This window comes from Heliconius melpomene, chromosome 17 (assembly GCF_056956725.1).
Source record: "Heliconius melpomene rosina isolate 202511_hmr_F chromosome 17, ASM5695672v1, whole genome shotgun sequence".
In the NCBI taxonomy this organism is placed as follows: Eukaryota; Metazoa; Arthropoda; class Insecta; order Lepidoptera; family Nymphalidae; genus Heliconius; species Heliconius melpomene.
In genome coordinates this window covers 422826-440302 of record NC_140405.1, presented here as the reverse complement: position 1 = coordinate 440302, position 17477 = coordinate 422826, and the positions used below count along the sequence as shown (strand labels likewise).

General features: G+C 31.2%; 1 protein-coding gene across 8 annotated transcripts; it reads left to right on the top strand.

Annotated features, from left to right (window-relative positions):
- The first annotated feature begins 89 nt into the window (after positions 1-89).
- On the top strand, positions 90-17155 carry bbc (choline/ethanolaminephosphotransferase 1 bbc). Of its 8 annotated transcripts, XM_085200152.1 has the most exons (10): positions 90-471; positions 3983-4223; positions 6928-7086; positions 7677-7799; positions 9200-9331; positions 9829-9987; positions 10943-11068; positions 11356-11482; positions 12525-12584; positions 15597-17155. In XM_085200152.1, the coding sequence occupies exons 1-9, from the start codon at positions 260-262 to the stop codon at positions 12557-12559; spliced, it is 1314 nt and encodes a 437-aa protein (XP_085056278.1). In that variant the 5' UTR covers positions 90-259; the 3' UTR covers positions 12560-12584; positions 15597-17155. The 8 variants fall into 8 exon arrangements, with proteins under 8 accessions (XP_085056278.1, XP_085056276.1, XP_085056277.1 ...); XM_085200150.1 differs by lacking the exon at positions 12525-12584 and having other exon boundaries at positions 11356-11513; XM_085200151.1 differs by lacking the exon at positions 15597-17155 and having other exon boundaries at positions 12525-13521.
- Positions 17156-17477: the final 322 nt, after the last annotated feature.

The window sequence follows — 17477 nt, the reverse complement described above, 5'->3', positions numbered from 1 at the left end:
AAATTTAAAATGTTAAAAATTCTACGAATACTAGTGTTGCAAGTATACAAAATGTGTCACACATCTTATCTATGACTAAGAATTAACACTTAGCATCCACACCACTAATTTCAATTGCAAAAATGTCAATTGCCTGTGGTCCACATGGTGGAGTGATGTGTTTCATAGGTAGACGGAATTTTAATTTTTCACATCGTTTATAATATAGTAAAGTGCAGTGTTTATTTTATTAAATGTCGTGACAGTGACTCAAAATAAAATGCAGTTCTATAAGGAAAGAATTCTTAACGCTGCCCAGTTAAAAAAACTTAGTGAACACAAATATTCTTGTACAAGTGCTAGTATATTAGATTCTTGGCTCCAGCCCTGGTGGTGCTGGCTGGTCTCTAAAACGCCACTATGGCTCGCACCGAATCTCATTACAACTTTAGGTTTAATAGTCAATATTGTTACCACACTCATATTGGTTTGGTAAGTACGTTGCTTTATTAATCATTGCGAAAATTGTGTCAAGCCGTGTAACAGCGGAACGACTTTCATTTTAGCCTGTAAAGTTAATACTTTCTTTTAACCTAGTTATTTTTATTTTTATAACTGTTCTGTGGCAGCCTCCGCTGAGATTTTTTCGTTATTTGGACGTTTTTTTTTCGTTATATGGGAATCTGTCATACGATTGGCAGAGCAAGTCGCGCCACCGTCTGATAAGATACGAAAATGAATAAATCATTATTATTATATCATTCATAACTTTAAATTATGAAATATTTTATCGAAATAAAAAATGGCAATCTATATTAATACAATTTTTTTTATAAAGTACTTACTTAGTAAGATTTTCCTTATAAATACAATTATATAAACTTATATGTACTATATACATATTATAAATATTAGAAATTTTGTATTTCTTTAGATATTTCTATGTTTGTCCTTTTTTATTGCTTGAAGCATTACTATATCATTTTTCAATCATTTTATAAGAAAGGAGGTTAGTTTCTTGAAATAAAAAGAATAAATTTGTCATGTACCACATGTGTTTTTTGAATTTTTAGAGAATAATATATTATACATACATATAGATTCTAGCAAATAAGTAAAAAGTATAAAATAAAAATTGTATAACAACCAACTGTAAATGCGATAGTTGATGCGATTGCCACTCTGGGGATGGAATTATTATAATTTCCTTGCTTGGGTAGAAGCAGACAAAGTGTAGTGAGTAGTACTCATCTACTCAACATGTCTTGTAAATTGTGCATTGAAGAAAGAAGTTTTTTAATACTAGAGTCCCACTGCTTCGTTGATATGTATCGCCCAAAAATAATATTTCACACAAGTTTCCTTCTAATAAGGGTTGTTGCCTACACCGTGTGAAAGTAGAAAAAAATAGACATACAAAATTTATTATAACACCAAATATAATTAAAACTGTTAAAAACAATATAATGACTACAAGATCATTGAACCTGCATGACAAACATTTTTTACTTTTCAATATTTATTAAATTTAATTTTGCTACATATTATTTTTAAGATATTTCCTATTGAAGAGAAATTATTAATCTTAATTAAAGACAAATAGGTCTAATCGCTATATAAATATATTTCTACTTTTTAATATAGATAACTTTCAACTGAATTAAATGCATAATTTGATATTTAAAAATAAGTTTTAGAAATCTCAATTTTGAGAATGGATATCAAATTCTTTGTTGCCTTACTTGTCCGGATTCTTGTCCCTCTCATGTGTTCATTCAGTTTCTATTGAAATGTACATGAATAATACACTTTTGACAAAAAAAATCAACAAGGACAATTTCAAAAATGAAAAAAAAATATATTAAAAATTATATGTCATCTAAATAGATAGAGACACAGAAAATTCTAATATTATTAATAAAATACAAATAATCTTAACACACAATGCCACAATTTCGGCAAAAAGTGAGAAATGTGTGTCAACACTAGGTTCTATCTGCCTACCATGCTGTGTGTGCAATACAGTGTGAAACTAATTCAGTCCAGTATTACAAGGTATCTCTAAAATTAATGAAAAACAGTATATTAACACTAGACTCTTATGCCTTCCCAGAGAGTACAGAGGGAGTACAGCTAAATAAAAGTACTATAAAAGATTAACATGTTATTACTTTACTTGTTGCATTACTTCCTGCATTGTGTAGATTAGAACTTGTGATAACTATAACACAATCAACTTTTGGATTATTGATAGTGATCATATTATCTTTTGCTTATAAAATTAATGCTTCCATTTATTGTCTTAAGATTATTTAAGTTCTGTGTTTTATGTAAATAAATAAACAATAACGTTTATTAATTAAACTACAGTTCTACTAATGATGATTGAAAATTTGTTTGCAGTATTCAAATCTCTTTATTTATTTATTTATTTAGGTTACTAACAAGACATATATTTTTACACTAAAATAACACTAACATGCACAAATCTATACTAAGAAAAAGGTTATCAAGCAGATGTCTTCGATCAGATAAAGAGAACATTTGAAAATGTTTTTACCTGTCCTCATAACTATGCACAAGCTTCACTAAGCATTCTCTGGAATGCACTTCCTTCTGAAGTGCAACATTCAATGTCACTTGACATATTTAAAAGACATCTAAAACAACACCTTTTTAATTTAGAAAATTTGTAGACACTTCTATCTATTAATTATATTGTACATATTATATTATATTATATTATATTATATTATATTGTGCTTATTTTTTTTTAGAAACATAATTCTTAATTCTATAACCTACAAAATGAACATTATATAATAAAGAAAGTTGCACTTTATTAGTCTACATTTAATAAAGCTAACTCTAAGAAATAAGAAAGTGTTTCTGGGAAAGTTTATTATTAGAGTCTAGTAAATTACTCACTGCGCCTGCTGTACTGTATTACCCTGTCACATTTTATGTGTTGTATATTTTATGGAATGTAGCTAGTAGTTTCTGTAAAATAGTACTTTTTTATATTTTCATGCTACTTATATCTGAACCTGCTATAAGTAATACACACTTGTCATACAAAAATATAAATAAATTATTATTAATGAGCATGTATTATCACTGACATTGATACAATTTCTGATGTAAAATTATAAAATCATGCACTTGAATTAAAAGCAATGAAATAGATTATGACAATATATAATATACAAGTGAAAGAAATTATGAAAAATTGAAAATTCAAGTAAGAAATTCAAATTTTAGTGAACCACAAACAGGACCAAGTAATTGTTCTTTTGGAAGAAGTGTAAAATTTTCTGAATCTTTAATTACTCCACCAGCAGACCCCAAAGTGCTTAGGCCTATACTTATACTATACTTCACTTGAACTATCCAATCACGAATGTCATGATAAAATGTCATCAAAAGGGGAAAACTTTAAAACAACTAAAATTTGTAATTAAAAATATTGCAATATTTTTATTATATATTGAGTAAAGGCAATTAAAGGTAAAATATAAATGTTATTTTTATCCTTACAGTGAGTTTTATGTAGCAAATAACCATTTTAATACTATGATTTCCTTTTTAAATCAAAAAAACTTTGCACTCTGATAGAGAGCTGAAAAATATATTAAATGAAAATAATAAAAAAATAGTCGAAAAACTTATATTTTTACGCTACTTTTGGGTCCCTCCACTTAAAATCTATTATGATTTGAAGACAACGACCAAAATCCCATCTATACAAGGGTTTTTGTACATTGTAATCGACTGAATCATATCCTTAGTAAGAGCAACAAGTTGTACAGTAAATTATATCTTTTTTGTGTTACTGTAAATGCGACAGATTGTAGGTTCGAACTTTTTTTCCTTGCTCTGGTGACAAAACAAAGTGCGCCATTGAGTTCCTCAACTTGTCTCGAAAATTTCACTAAAAAAACTTCAAAATTATATATATATTTTATATATATTTTAAATTAAACTTCTTTTCATTGCTTTACAGGTATAGTCCAGACGCCAGGCAAGAGCCACCGAGATGGGCATGTGCGTTATGTGCACTAGGTGTCTTCATTTACCAAAGTTTAGACGCCATAGACGGCAAGCAAGCCCGTAGAACGGGGAGCCAGTCCCCTCTAGGAGAGCTCTTCGACCACGGCTGTGATAGCATATCTACAGTGTTCATAGCTCTAGGAGCATGTATAGCTGTTAAATTGGGGGAATACCCTACGTGGATGTTTTTCCAGGTTGGTATTGCCAGGTTATTACCTACTTGTTCTTGTATGATGATTCATTAGGGATTCCCTAACTTGATGGGAATTGGGATTGTAGGGATTTTTTTTTGTTTAATTGTATTTTTTATAGCTTTGAAGTTACTATAAAATGTTTTTTTTTTATTTCTTACATTATTATTTTAATAAAAAATATTGTAATATAATTAATTTAGATATGATCAGATTAGGATAACTTAATATAGATATGATCAGATTAGGATAATATCCTGACAGGCTTTAGAATTGGCTCTAGACACTAAATATGGTTAATGTGATGTTTCTGTTTCGTGTCTATGAAACCTGTTTATGTTTCACAGACACACATATGTTAGTTGCTTAACTAACACGTTACAGGTTGTTCATTTGCACCTGTAGGTACTAAGCAGCTGCCAACATCCAGTTGAGCACTGCTTTCGCTCTTCATATAATAAGATTTACTCCGTTTTTCTCTTTCCTTTATAAATTCATACATATAACGGCACATCTGTTTTTTATTCGGTAAAAATATAAAGTACCTATAAATCAATAAGTATTTATTTATAAGCAACTATATTAAGTCCAATTGATCGATGTGCGTGTGACCCATTGTTGGGCAAAGGCCTTCCTCCACTTCTTCCACTCTGGTCTATTTCGCGCTATTGAGTACCAGTCAGGCTTTGGTCTGCCAATTCTCCTTTTAGAGTATCATTTATATTGATATATTTTTTAGTAAGATTAGGTACGTGCCTTCCTCGTACGCCTCGAGAGATCATTGACTCGTAGTGTCTAAGTCATGAAAGTTTTAGGTACCGTAATTTCATTTATACCAAAATAAACTCCTAGGACGCAGCTGGAGCAGCCAATCCTGAAAATCCTGAAATAAAATATTTGATATTTCCATATCTTCGCTCCGGGTTCGTTGAGTTCCGCCACTCAACACGCAATGAAAGCATTGCGGAAATTGGGCGGAAAGTGGGGTACGTAGTATCTTAACACTGGGTACCCTCTGCCTACCCTGCTTGCTGCATATTGTAAATAATGTCACGTATAACTACAACGTTTAAATGTTGATAAGTGCGTATAATCAATACGGGAAGGCCTTGAGTGTAGTTCATTGAGTAGCGTGTTCGTCGCCTAGAGAGCTGCCCGGGACTTGGCAGACCGTCTCAGTTCACACTGGCCGAAAGCCAATTGTTGTGGATGTATTCTTCCTAATTCGGATTTAGAGACATCATTTCAGACTAGACATTAATAATGTCTCCAAATTATAAATAAAAATTAAGGTTAATATGGCAGTTAGTATTTTTTGACATTTTTAAAGTGCTTGTCCACAGTTGGGGAAGAAAAATGTTTTTTATAACCCGTATAAAAATTTGTTTGTAGTAGGATTTAATCCCGCGCCTCTTAGCCTCTTGGGTTTCAAAGTAGTATTAAAAAGTTTAATAAATAGGTACTAATAATAGGTATCAATTTCCAAATAATAGGTATCAATTTCCAAATTTTCTATACATATAATAAATACATGGAAGACATAAGAAAAAATCTACTATTGGGGGCATTTATTAATGTAATAGTTTTACTAATTATGTGTGATGTGTAATAAATCATTGTGTAGTACATGCTCGTGAAGCCGCGCGGGTCGCTAGTATAGGTGTAATATTTTCGCGTAGGTATTTTTATAATTACCAGCAGGTTTTAACATCATATAATGACTTAATAAGGAATAACTACTCAATGTTAATATTTGTTCCAGTGTTTATACCTACTTCATCGTTTTATATTGAGGATTTTGCCTTGGTGTCAGGGCGAAGAAATGAAAATAGTAATATTATATAATAGTTCATTCCCTCGAAGGGACATGTCACACCCTTGTGTCAAAAATATTCAGTTGGTCAATAGTGAAGTGACTCTCATTCTGAAGTAGTGATGGCAATACAAATATATTATTCTAAAATATTACGGACAATTACTCTTTGAAATATCGAATTATGACATTCTTATTAAGATATAGGTGCCTCCTCAGTCAATATAAAATAAAGACACGAGTGACGTCATTATGACGCAGTTAGCGTGCGTACTATATGTGATTGTGGATTTTATCCCTCTTGGGAAGTGATTAGGTATATGTTTAGGTCCGTCGGGGACCAGTGGGAGCGTGTTGATATTCCACTTGGCAGAATGTTTAAGCTTTATAGATAAAGTGCGGCCTTCTCAAATCTTCAAACTTTATAAAAAAAATAATTTCACTAAAGTAATTAACTAAACGTCTGTTTGTTAATCAACACTTATTATATACCTATTAGAGTTTAGAAAGTGCTAACTACGGGATATGTACGATATTTCAGGATGTTTCAGGTGTTCCGCTCCGGCGATGTGGAGGTCAATGAACTTGCTATGGCTTGTGAAATTAAACGTTACTACTTTACATGAAAAAAAAGATGTTTTAAATTTTATAAATCACATTTTATTGATATCAGTGGGTTATGTATATTAGCTAACTCGATTTATGCTTCATTATATTACTTATTAAAAATATTTACAAGCGCGACGTTGAGATCCGCCACTCAACACACAATGTCTCGAAAATTACTGTAAATACTGTATTGTTACAAAACTTTTATATTTTATTTGATACGGAAATTGTAAGTTTTGGAATACATATTAACTTTAATCTGATTCATAAAATGATTATTTTCAGTGTTTCTGCGCAATGACACTATTTTACTGCGCCCACTGGCAGGCGTACGTCACGGGCACGCTCAGGATGGGCCGCATCGACGTGACTGAGGCGCAGTACGCCATCATCGGGATACACATGGTATCTGCGACGCTCGGCCCCGAGGCTTGGACAACTCAGGTAATGTAATCTTTAACTTCTTGGGACTTTCTTCTTCCAGACTTCAACAGAATAAAAGCAAATCGCTACTCGTTCAAATCGATTTGAAGTAGTAATGTATATTTACTTTGTATTTACTTATTTCTTAAAAACACCCACATGAATTATATTTTAAGTGTACTAAATAAGTATCGAATCTGGTCTGTATGCTCCGCGTGAACGAGCCAGTGCTCATCATCGACGTGTCAATTAAACTGGAATGTCTATTACATGTCGAGGGCGATGATCAAGTACATGTTTCTTGTCTTTAAATTCCGTGTTAATATTGCATGATAAAATATGCTTACGGTACATATCGGAGCAATGCTTCTTATAGAAAAAAAAATCGTAATCATTATATTAACATATTTCTTATGAAGCCCATGGTTGTTATGGCAAGCACTAACCAATTATATTAATTACTTTTAAAATTGATTTTGATTGTAACAAAGTTACATGACTATTTTAAGTATATATTTCTTTAAAAAATACTAAGTACATAAAAAAATGAAACATTTTAATAAATACTCAAATAATATAACTGCAAATAGTACAAAAATAAGTGGCTATAGGGCACGTTGGAAGTGCGTTACTCGCTGGGCGTGGTCGCAGTGGCGGGTGTCATACTGACGCTGGCGTCGCTCGCCGCCGCCATCGCGGCCGGCGGCGTGGGCAAGAACGGCTCCACGGTCGCTGTGAGATATCGATAGCAGTATCGGGATATGTGGGGGAATGGGATAACGATTTTAGAACCGTAAACATAATTTGTAATTTGTAAATACATAAAATATGACAACAGTTAAATTTTACATTAAGCTTCAATTTCCTAAAAAATCGATATCTCATTCCGTTTTTTTAGTGTTCTAAGTTGTCTTGGGCTTCTATCCTTCTAATTCTTTTTATTATATTAATTATGTATTTACTAAAAAAAGTAGCTTTGATTGGCCTCATACTTGTATTTTATAATCACGAGTCGCTTTCGTTTATTTATTAATTTAGTATCTATGTATTGTGTATATTTTATATATTCGTTTAAATATTTAAAGTATATGATACATTACTAGTTAATAGATATTTGATTTGATACTCTAAGTCATCGCTTGTATCATGTGGGTTTTTTTAATAGCATGTACCTTATTTTAGACGTACATTGTCTTAGATTAAGTATTGTTTAATGACGTGGCTCTTCACTCATTCGAACGGGGCTTACTCTCTTCTCTACTCTTAATTTGGCACACCAGATCCTCGGTGTGCCGTGCAGCCTGCACGCCGCGTGCGCACCGCTCGCAGGCGCTGTTTACTTTATCTACAACTTCGCGAGTACTTTTCGGGATAGGGGATGCGGGAAAAATGGATCTACAGTTGCTGTAAGATATGCGATGTGGTTGATGGTGTGGGAATTAAAGTATGGACACTTATTTAGAATCTATAGGGCATTGGATTCTTAGGTTTACTCTACTCATTTTCTATACGACTAGTTACATTCCAGGCTTTATTTTGTTGTTCGACCTGAGAAATTATATTTTGTTACATCTTCAAAATGTATTATGTGATATTTCATTGTTATTGCGTAAGGATACCGTTTAGGGAAATTTGACAATCTTAACGTAATTTGTCTAAGTGTTTTGTTAAAGATAATAGTTGTTATCTACTGAACTACTAATATATTTTATAAATATATATTTACATCCGGAAACCGGTTTCTAGGAGAAATATATTGCACATCCTTATTATAGCGTCGATAAATATTTTCTATTTATTTGAATAATACATTAATTTCCATGCCGTTTTAATATTTTTATTGCTTATTTTTCATAATAAGCATACTCTTATACCCCTTAACGACTTTAATATGTATGCACATATATATTTGTTCTAACATTGTTGTACTTCCTAGTTTTGAGCACGCTTTCCTTTTTCCTGTCCTTAACATAAATAGACATGTTTCGTGAGCAAACAGAGCGCGGTCCGGAATGTGCAATGAGTGAAGATATCACATTAATGACATTTGTCTACTTTTTTATATTAATAGCATGTTTTTATGATTTTGTTTCCAATAATGGCCGTCGCCCGCGCGTTCACCCCACATTAACAGTTCCCGACAGTCAACATCAGCTTGAACCTGGCGTCCAATTACGCCGTGGTCCTAATGACAGTCTCGGTAGTCTTCAGCTACGTTAGAGTCATTATGAAAGGTGGCGTCGGAAAGAACGGCTCAACGGTTGCTGTAAGTGCCGTCGACACGTGGTCACTTGACGTTTCGACGATTTCATGATGCCATTTTCACGTGTTCGTAAAAGCTAAGGCATGATAGCAATGCTCGTGTTGTCGTGGTTTTGTAGTTCGCGCTGTACTCGTGTTCTGTGACTGGAATATGTTGACATGATTGGTATTAACATAATCATTTACATTTTACATTGACATTGACACCAAAACTCATAGCAAATTGCGTCAATTTATTCCATTATTATTTATTCTAATTTTCCTTTCCTTACTAAAAACATGTAGCTGGTTAGCTTTAGCTCTTTGGTTTTGCATGGCTTTGTAGCTTTTGTAGCCTATTAAGAAAGATTTTTAGGATATTTACTAAGAAAAGCAAAATTATCTTAAAATATAACAAATATTTTAAAATATCCATTTTTTTTTAAATATCCTGAAAATTGTAGACAGGTCTGATATTTTTTTTATTTATCTAAGAGCAAGCTACAGCGTAAAATTTCTTAGGGAACAAGCATATTGTCTCCGGTGATCCCGTTCTCGCTGGTCGTGGTTCCGGCCTTCATTATTTTCCAAAAGAGCGAGTCTCATGTGTACGAGAACCACCCGGCTCTCTACATACTGGCGTTTGGTATGGTCGCTGCAAAAGTCACGAACAGGCTCGTGGTAAGAATTACGCAAAATGTTATGTAGTACTAACGTAGTCTTAACGTTAGGTTCCTCTGCCTACCCTGATGTGTGCTCCCCGCAGCGTACAGCGTGAAGCTGATGGTTTTTATATTTTTTTAGTATAATTTTTATACTATGGGAAGTCACACCGTAGTTTGTTGATCTCTTTATGTTTAAATACCTAAATATAAAACTACTAAAATTTCATACATTTATTTTGATTATATCGAATCTAATATAATTTACAATTCTATTATTATTGGAACAAAGTTCCTTACGGCAGGCTTGGAAGGTATAGGGATTTCGCTGCGTGACCGAACTTAAAAAAATGTGATAGTAAAACCGTAAGAAAAATGCGTGGAATAAAACCGTTAAATGAGACGTGCGCAGGCGCGACAGTCGCATACACAGACGAGTAGTGTATAATACCTTTCTCTTTCTCCCTCTTCCTTTTTTTAGTTGATAATTTGAATTACGATATTTTTTTATTTTAAGTAATTTATTATTTCCTAAAATACTGAATTTCCTAAATACTTTCTTGTACTTAAATAAAAACTAATCAGCAAAATTTAAGAGAAAAATCTAGAAAACCTACATAAAATTGAGCACGACTTTTTTTGCAATTTGTGTTGATTCTACATTAGCCGAAGGAACTTCGTTCCTACCTGGTGTCCTACGACATCACATTAATTTATTTTTTTTTACATTCTGTGCGCAAAGTATAACTCATTTAATATTTGCTTAGAACTTGTCGGTTGCACTTCCGTTTGCCTTATGTATATTTTTGGCATATTTTAATATTATAAACATTCATTTTATAAAAAAAATATGCACATTGGGAAAATTACAGATAACATAATATTTTTGTGTAAGTGAAAAATATATTTTGCCAAATAATTTTACTAATTAGAATGTGATATTATAAGATATAGATATTATTTGAATGTTTCAGGTAGCGCACATGACAAAAAGTGAAATGGAGTATTACGACTGGTCGCTGTTAGGGCCGGCGATGCTCTTCCTCAACCAGTACTTCAACAATGCAATACCTGAGTACTACGTGTTGTGGCTGTGTACTGTAAGTGTTTATTACGGGTGGCTGTACCGAGCGGGTGAAGGGTTCCATTTCTTCGCTCTGGTGTCGAGGCAAACCGCGGCGTTGAATTCTGCCACTCAACACGCAATGCCTCCAGAATTCCGCAGAAGTCTCCAGAAGCTGATTTATTTTTATTTGTTTATTTTACTGTAAGAAACAAAAATAATTTTATTAATAAATTAAAACCAACAATTGAAAAAAAAAATGTTTAAAACATTTTTTTAAATCATTTTTTTCTTTTAACTAATATGACTTCAAAAAATTTTCAGATCTGGGTATGCGCTGACCTATCACGCTACTGCGGACAAATTTGTCTCGAAATATGTGAACATCTCAAGATACATCTGTTTCGTATCTCCTACCCGCCGGCGCCCTCGCCCAAGAACGAGAGAAACGGTACGAGACGACCATCTAGAACTAAGAGGATGTAGGTTGTAGACTTAGAGAGGGTTCTTTTAGCTTTTTTTTTTGGTATTTTAATGTCCTACAGCTCTACTTTTTCTTTACTTATTTTTTTTTCAAATATTTCTCCAAATTTGCGGATATATCAAAATTTTTAATGAAACATGTTTCATTAAAAATCCCGTTTTTCTATCATTTGAGATTTTATTTTAAAAATGCCTCGAGATATGTGAATATCTCAAAATAGTTAATTTCGTATCCAATACCCACCGGCGCCTTCGCCCATGAACGAGATAAGAAACTACGAGACGGCTCTCTAGAAATAAGATGTACGTTTTAGGGTTGGAGAGTGTTCTTTTATTTTTTTTTTAGTATTTAAATGTCCTGTACAACCCCCTTTACATAACTTAAGTATTTAATTTAAAAAATATCCCTCGAGAAGTGGATATCTCAAGATACATATGTTTCATATAAAATCCCAGTTTTTCATCAATTTCAATTTTGTTTTAAAAAAATATCTCAAGATATGCGAATATCTCAAGATCATCTGTTGGTGTACTCGTCTTCGCGCCATTCTACTCCGCCGTTCAACGCACTGTGGCGTGCGATGGTGGGCGATGCGTAGGAAACTTGTTATGTGCGGAATAACGCATGAATCTATTAAAAAAAGTAAAACGGAATGCTCTCTAAAAATTAAACCTACATCTTTATATAGTGTTTGACCTTTTGTGTAAATATTTGACACCTCCGCCAAGATAATTAATTACGAAAAAGAACTCAAAGTTATATTAATATGTAATAAATATAAAATTTTGTGTTGAATGTGTGTTTGTACATTGATAGGTTTTAATTCTTAAGAAACACTTTTTTTTCTTTTGTTTAAGTTTAAATTTACTTCAGTCTCTAGTTATTTATATTTAAATAAAAAAATGGTTCATGAATTCAAAGAGGCTGGACCTTTTTGTTATGAAATTAGCTAAATTAACCTTTTTCATTTAAGTTTAGATGATTTAATTTTTTTTTAATGTATTTGTAGAGTACATATGGGGATACCATTGTTACAAAATATAACATTTATATACATATATAATGACACGTAAGTTTCGGTTTCTGGCCAGATGAATTTTTTTTTATGTAAAATTGTAGTTTAAAGAATATATTTATTTTTACCCTTACCTTAAAAAACTTTAAAAAGTTCAATTTTATAATAAATATTAGTAAAAACAGCTCATCATTAGAGATCTGCAACTCAAAACTCAAAATGTCTCGAAAATTGGGTAACGTGTGGCTTATGGAATATCTTTACGCTATATTCCTTTTGTCTTTCTACTTTATGCGGGATACAGCGTGTATATAAAAAAAAATATCTCAAAATCTGTAAACTTAGATATATACATTCTAATTGCCATTACTTTAGCCTTAATGCTTGTTAATTTGCTGCTCTATTACTCTATGAATTAGGTTCAAAATTGACTGGTAAGGTGGTTGGTACACTAAGCTATCGTATCTGCAATTGTTTGTTTGTTTATGTATGTATGTGTGTATTTAAAGTATAAACGCTATAACGCTTAAATAACTTTCAGGTTTCAAAATGTTCAACTCTTGTCTAGAATCTTTGTCATCTTAAACTAAAAAAAAAACATACTTGCAAAGAAACATAATGGTTTTTTTTTCTTATGATGCATATTGTTTGGTTAATGTAGTAATTTTTTAATATAATAAAGACCAACAAATATCATAAAAAAACAATTACTGTTTGTTTTTAGTGCAATTTAAAAAACTATTACTACTAATTTCTTCTAAAAAAATCGATTTCAGCTACACGCAATGTTAAATCAATTAAAGAATATGTACATATAATAAAAACATACATCACTAGCAAATCTACTATAACCTGTCAAAAGTATTTAAAATGTATAAGGTTTGGTTAGTTTTTGGTGAAAATTATAATTTTGTATGTAAATAAGTGTTAATAGTCGTTGTATGATACTGTCGTTGTATTTTATGTGAAATATAAGCGAATGTACATTTTCTATACGCGTTTTATTCAGATATATGCCGGGTTTTGAGAAAGAACTACCTAGTTTTGGTCTTTTTGTTTTTTTTTAAGAGTATTATTATTGTCATCTTACCGACTGCGATTTTAAGGCGGCCACGCCACGTCTGCCGCACTTTCTCAAAACCATGTGGAGTTATCGAACTGAAGTTAATATCAAATATCCAAGTCTACATTCCCTCGGAGCACAGAACTTATACTTCTAAGTGAACGCGATCAAAAGACACGAGCTTTTATGCTTTGTTCTTGCTGCACATTACATGAAATTCGCCACATAGTCGACACCTAGGAAAGGGTCTAAACGCTGACCTAGAATAAGAAATTTGGCAAGAAGTAAGAATTACAGTACAAATGAAAGAAAAAAAATCAAATTTTAGAATTTTACACACCTAAGGTACTATCTATGAAAGAAAGACTATATACCGGAATATTGTCTGACATATGAAAAGCAATTAATAACTCCCCTACTTATTAAGCCCTGATATATAATGATATCATGATACTTAAATAATGTTAAAGTTATATTAGTGTATAAAAGTTATATTTAAGTCTAGGGAGTTCTTTTTCAATCACTCAGTAAAATTAATTTTTATCAATTGTGTTTGTAGAATGTCTTTTGTTTTTCAATTATAGTATCTAACATAAAATCATGATTTTATTTTTTTCTTTGTGCTATGTATCTTGTTATCTAAATAGCTTTTATATATACATTCTACAGCTATAATTGAATTAATTGACAAATATGACATTTTGAGTTTCAGATATATCTTAGTTAGTATAAATAAGCTTCGGTAAGGACGCTCAGGTTAGTGCTTGTGTGTGCTTCATATCCCTGTATATTTTTGTTTTAGTGTTATAATATATTGGGAGTTCTGGTAGTTTTTGACACTTACACCAATAGGCCTTGAAGAAAAATTATTAAGCAATGACGTAAATGTCGATTTACTCTTACTGATTTTTCACGTGATTGATTATATGGATATTTGTCAACTTGTATGGATCATATGGGTATTGATTTGGTTTCCACAGTATTATGTAAAAACATTCACAAAAAACAACTAATATTAAATTACTATTTATTTTTCAGTTTTTTTATGTGTATCTTTGTTAGAACTCTTAATTTATTAATTATGTTTCTACCATTATTATAATATTATAGTGGTTTCATTTGTTTTGTTTTTACTAGAATGTACTGTAGAATCTCACTTATCCAGCATCTTGCAAAACGAGAGGACATAACTGGATTGTATAGTAATTAAAGCATTTTATTAAAAGGAAATAATGAGGCCAGTCGTGGCGCAGGGGCACAAATTGTGACTGTAAACGCGAGTGGTTGAGGATTCCGCCTACTCTGCTATGTGCGCGATACAGCATGAAGATAAACAAAAACCAATTACATAGTGTGAAAAAAATCCTTTATTGAAGTTTTTTGAAACCAATTATGTTCACAGGGAGCCACATTCACAATTTTCAAATATTTCTATCTTTCGTAGTGCCGGATTAGTGAGGTCGTACTGTATTTCTAGTGAATGTGATAAGTTTGTCTTTATGTTAGAACTAAATAGCTTACTAACTAAACCGTTCGTAGGTAAACTACAAAAGTAATATTTTATGTGTATCGGCAAAACAAAACCATGATTTGCTTTTTATGCTTTAGTTTATTACATCATTTTATTTTATATGAATACTGTTTAATACAATATACAGTTGTAGATAGTCACCCTTTTATTAGTAAAATAGGTGAACTTTTTTTTTTTTATAAGTAAATTAATTAGAGAAAAAAAGTAATTTTATAAAATCGAATATTAATGACAATTCTCAATATATATATATATATATTTGCACTGATTATCATTTTACTAATAAATACTAAATTTTGCGGTATTATGTCCAATATGTTTAATTTACAGCGTATAACTAAAATAATGACATAGTTTTTTTATGCATTGTCTACTGATAAATATTTTTTTAAATTTAATTATTTGCATGATATAATCTTGTTTTGATGTTTCTTTTTTGTTTGCCATAGATAATACATATGTTTCTTTTCAGTGCTAACTGACAGTGACAAGTCTGAGACAGAGGACGTCGCGCCGCTATTGAACAACAACAGTATTACTTAATTATTTTAAGAAAAAGTTTCAAAAACAATAGTTTTATTACGTTTTTATGAATATTTAGTTCTAACATTGTAATATATTATTTTTAAATTGCTTTTAATTTTAATTGAAATTTAATATAATATGAAATATTTTACTGAAACATTAGGTTTTTCTGTACAGGACTAAGGATTTAATTGACTAAATAAAATATATAGGCTTATTTTATACTATTTAAAAAAACTTAGTTTCGCAACGATAAAGTCATGAACTTGTTAAAAAGTCAAACCATATTTTTTGTTAGCTTGATAGACAGTAGTTTGTTGGCACTGTATACTCTCCTTTCTACCCAAATTTAAATGATTGCGTGTTCAGAGTGGCATCGTGCTCACAGTCGCTCTCCCGTTGCGCCACTGCGGTCAACTTTCACAGAATTGTTAACAATGGGACATTATTTTAAAAGTCTTTCAGAACATTATTGTTGGGTATATTTTTAATATCATTATGAAGCAGATTAATCAATGAAATTATCTATTTTGTCTAAAACGAAAACAAAACAATGATGCGTTGCAGATGCTGATACTTCATACTGGGTAGGGCTAACTTTATAAACAAAACTTGTCAAGATGGTTGTAGATTTGAATTTAAGTAATTTTTTATTAAAATAAATAACAAATGGAACATCACAAAATGACGAATGCATATTTTTTTGTTTGTAATATAGATAAATGAATCTTTGAATGTTTAATAATGAGTTTGGTTATTAAAACTTGTTTTTTTTCACAGTATTTTTTTATTTATTTCACTTGTTAATAATAATTTTATGGGTATTATTTAGAAACGTATATTCAAATTCAAAATATTCCTTATTCAAATAAATTATTATAAGAATATAACTTTTAAATCGTCGAATGAACATATAAACATAAAGCTACCATCGGTTCTGAAGGTTTTTACAGATACTTTAAGTTGTCCCTACAACTCAGAATATATAGCGGAATTTTATCATATACTTACACGTATAATTTTAATATAACAGGACTGGATGGAACCCACGCCCTTTGGAAACCTTACAAGCTCGTTGCCAATTAAGCTATACGTTATCAAGCTACGTCGAAATTTTTATACACTTGTTTCGATTTATTTTAATCGTTAGGAGGTCTGTAGGGGCATTTTATGTTTCGAAAATCTTTACTTTCTTAATGTACTTATGTATAACTTTTCGAAAAAATAATATGTAAAAATATAGATTTATTTAAAACTAATAATAAATTTAAAAATAAAAAAATTACTTTATAACAATCAAAAAATAAAAAGACAATATTATCAACATGTTTTCATAAAATGACACGGAAATTTTAACAAGAATATAATCGAAACAAGTTTCCAAACAATAATGCAAACGTCCAAACTTCTTAGTTTGTCTTTTATATTTAATCAGCGTAAAGCTCTTGGTTATTTACTAAAGCGTGGAAGTGACAGGCAGGTTATAATAAATACTCTTACATTGTATACTTGAGTTTCATTTGACTTCTTTACAAATACAGATTTCAAATTTGGATTATGCAAATGATTATATTTTTATTAAAATGTATATCTGTCCTTTTTTTTACTTCACGCTCTGTATCTGCAAGTTAGCAGGATAGCAAATACCTAGTTAAGATACAAACAGGCAGTGTTAAGACACTTCGTTCTCGCTTGCCGCCGTACTATAGAGGCATGGGCGTTGAGAAGCGAGTACTGAGATAATTACATAAGTAATTGTAAAACAACTTAATTTGAACTTACATTTATGCGCTATGATAATAGCTTTATATTAAAAGTATTGTCTTAT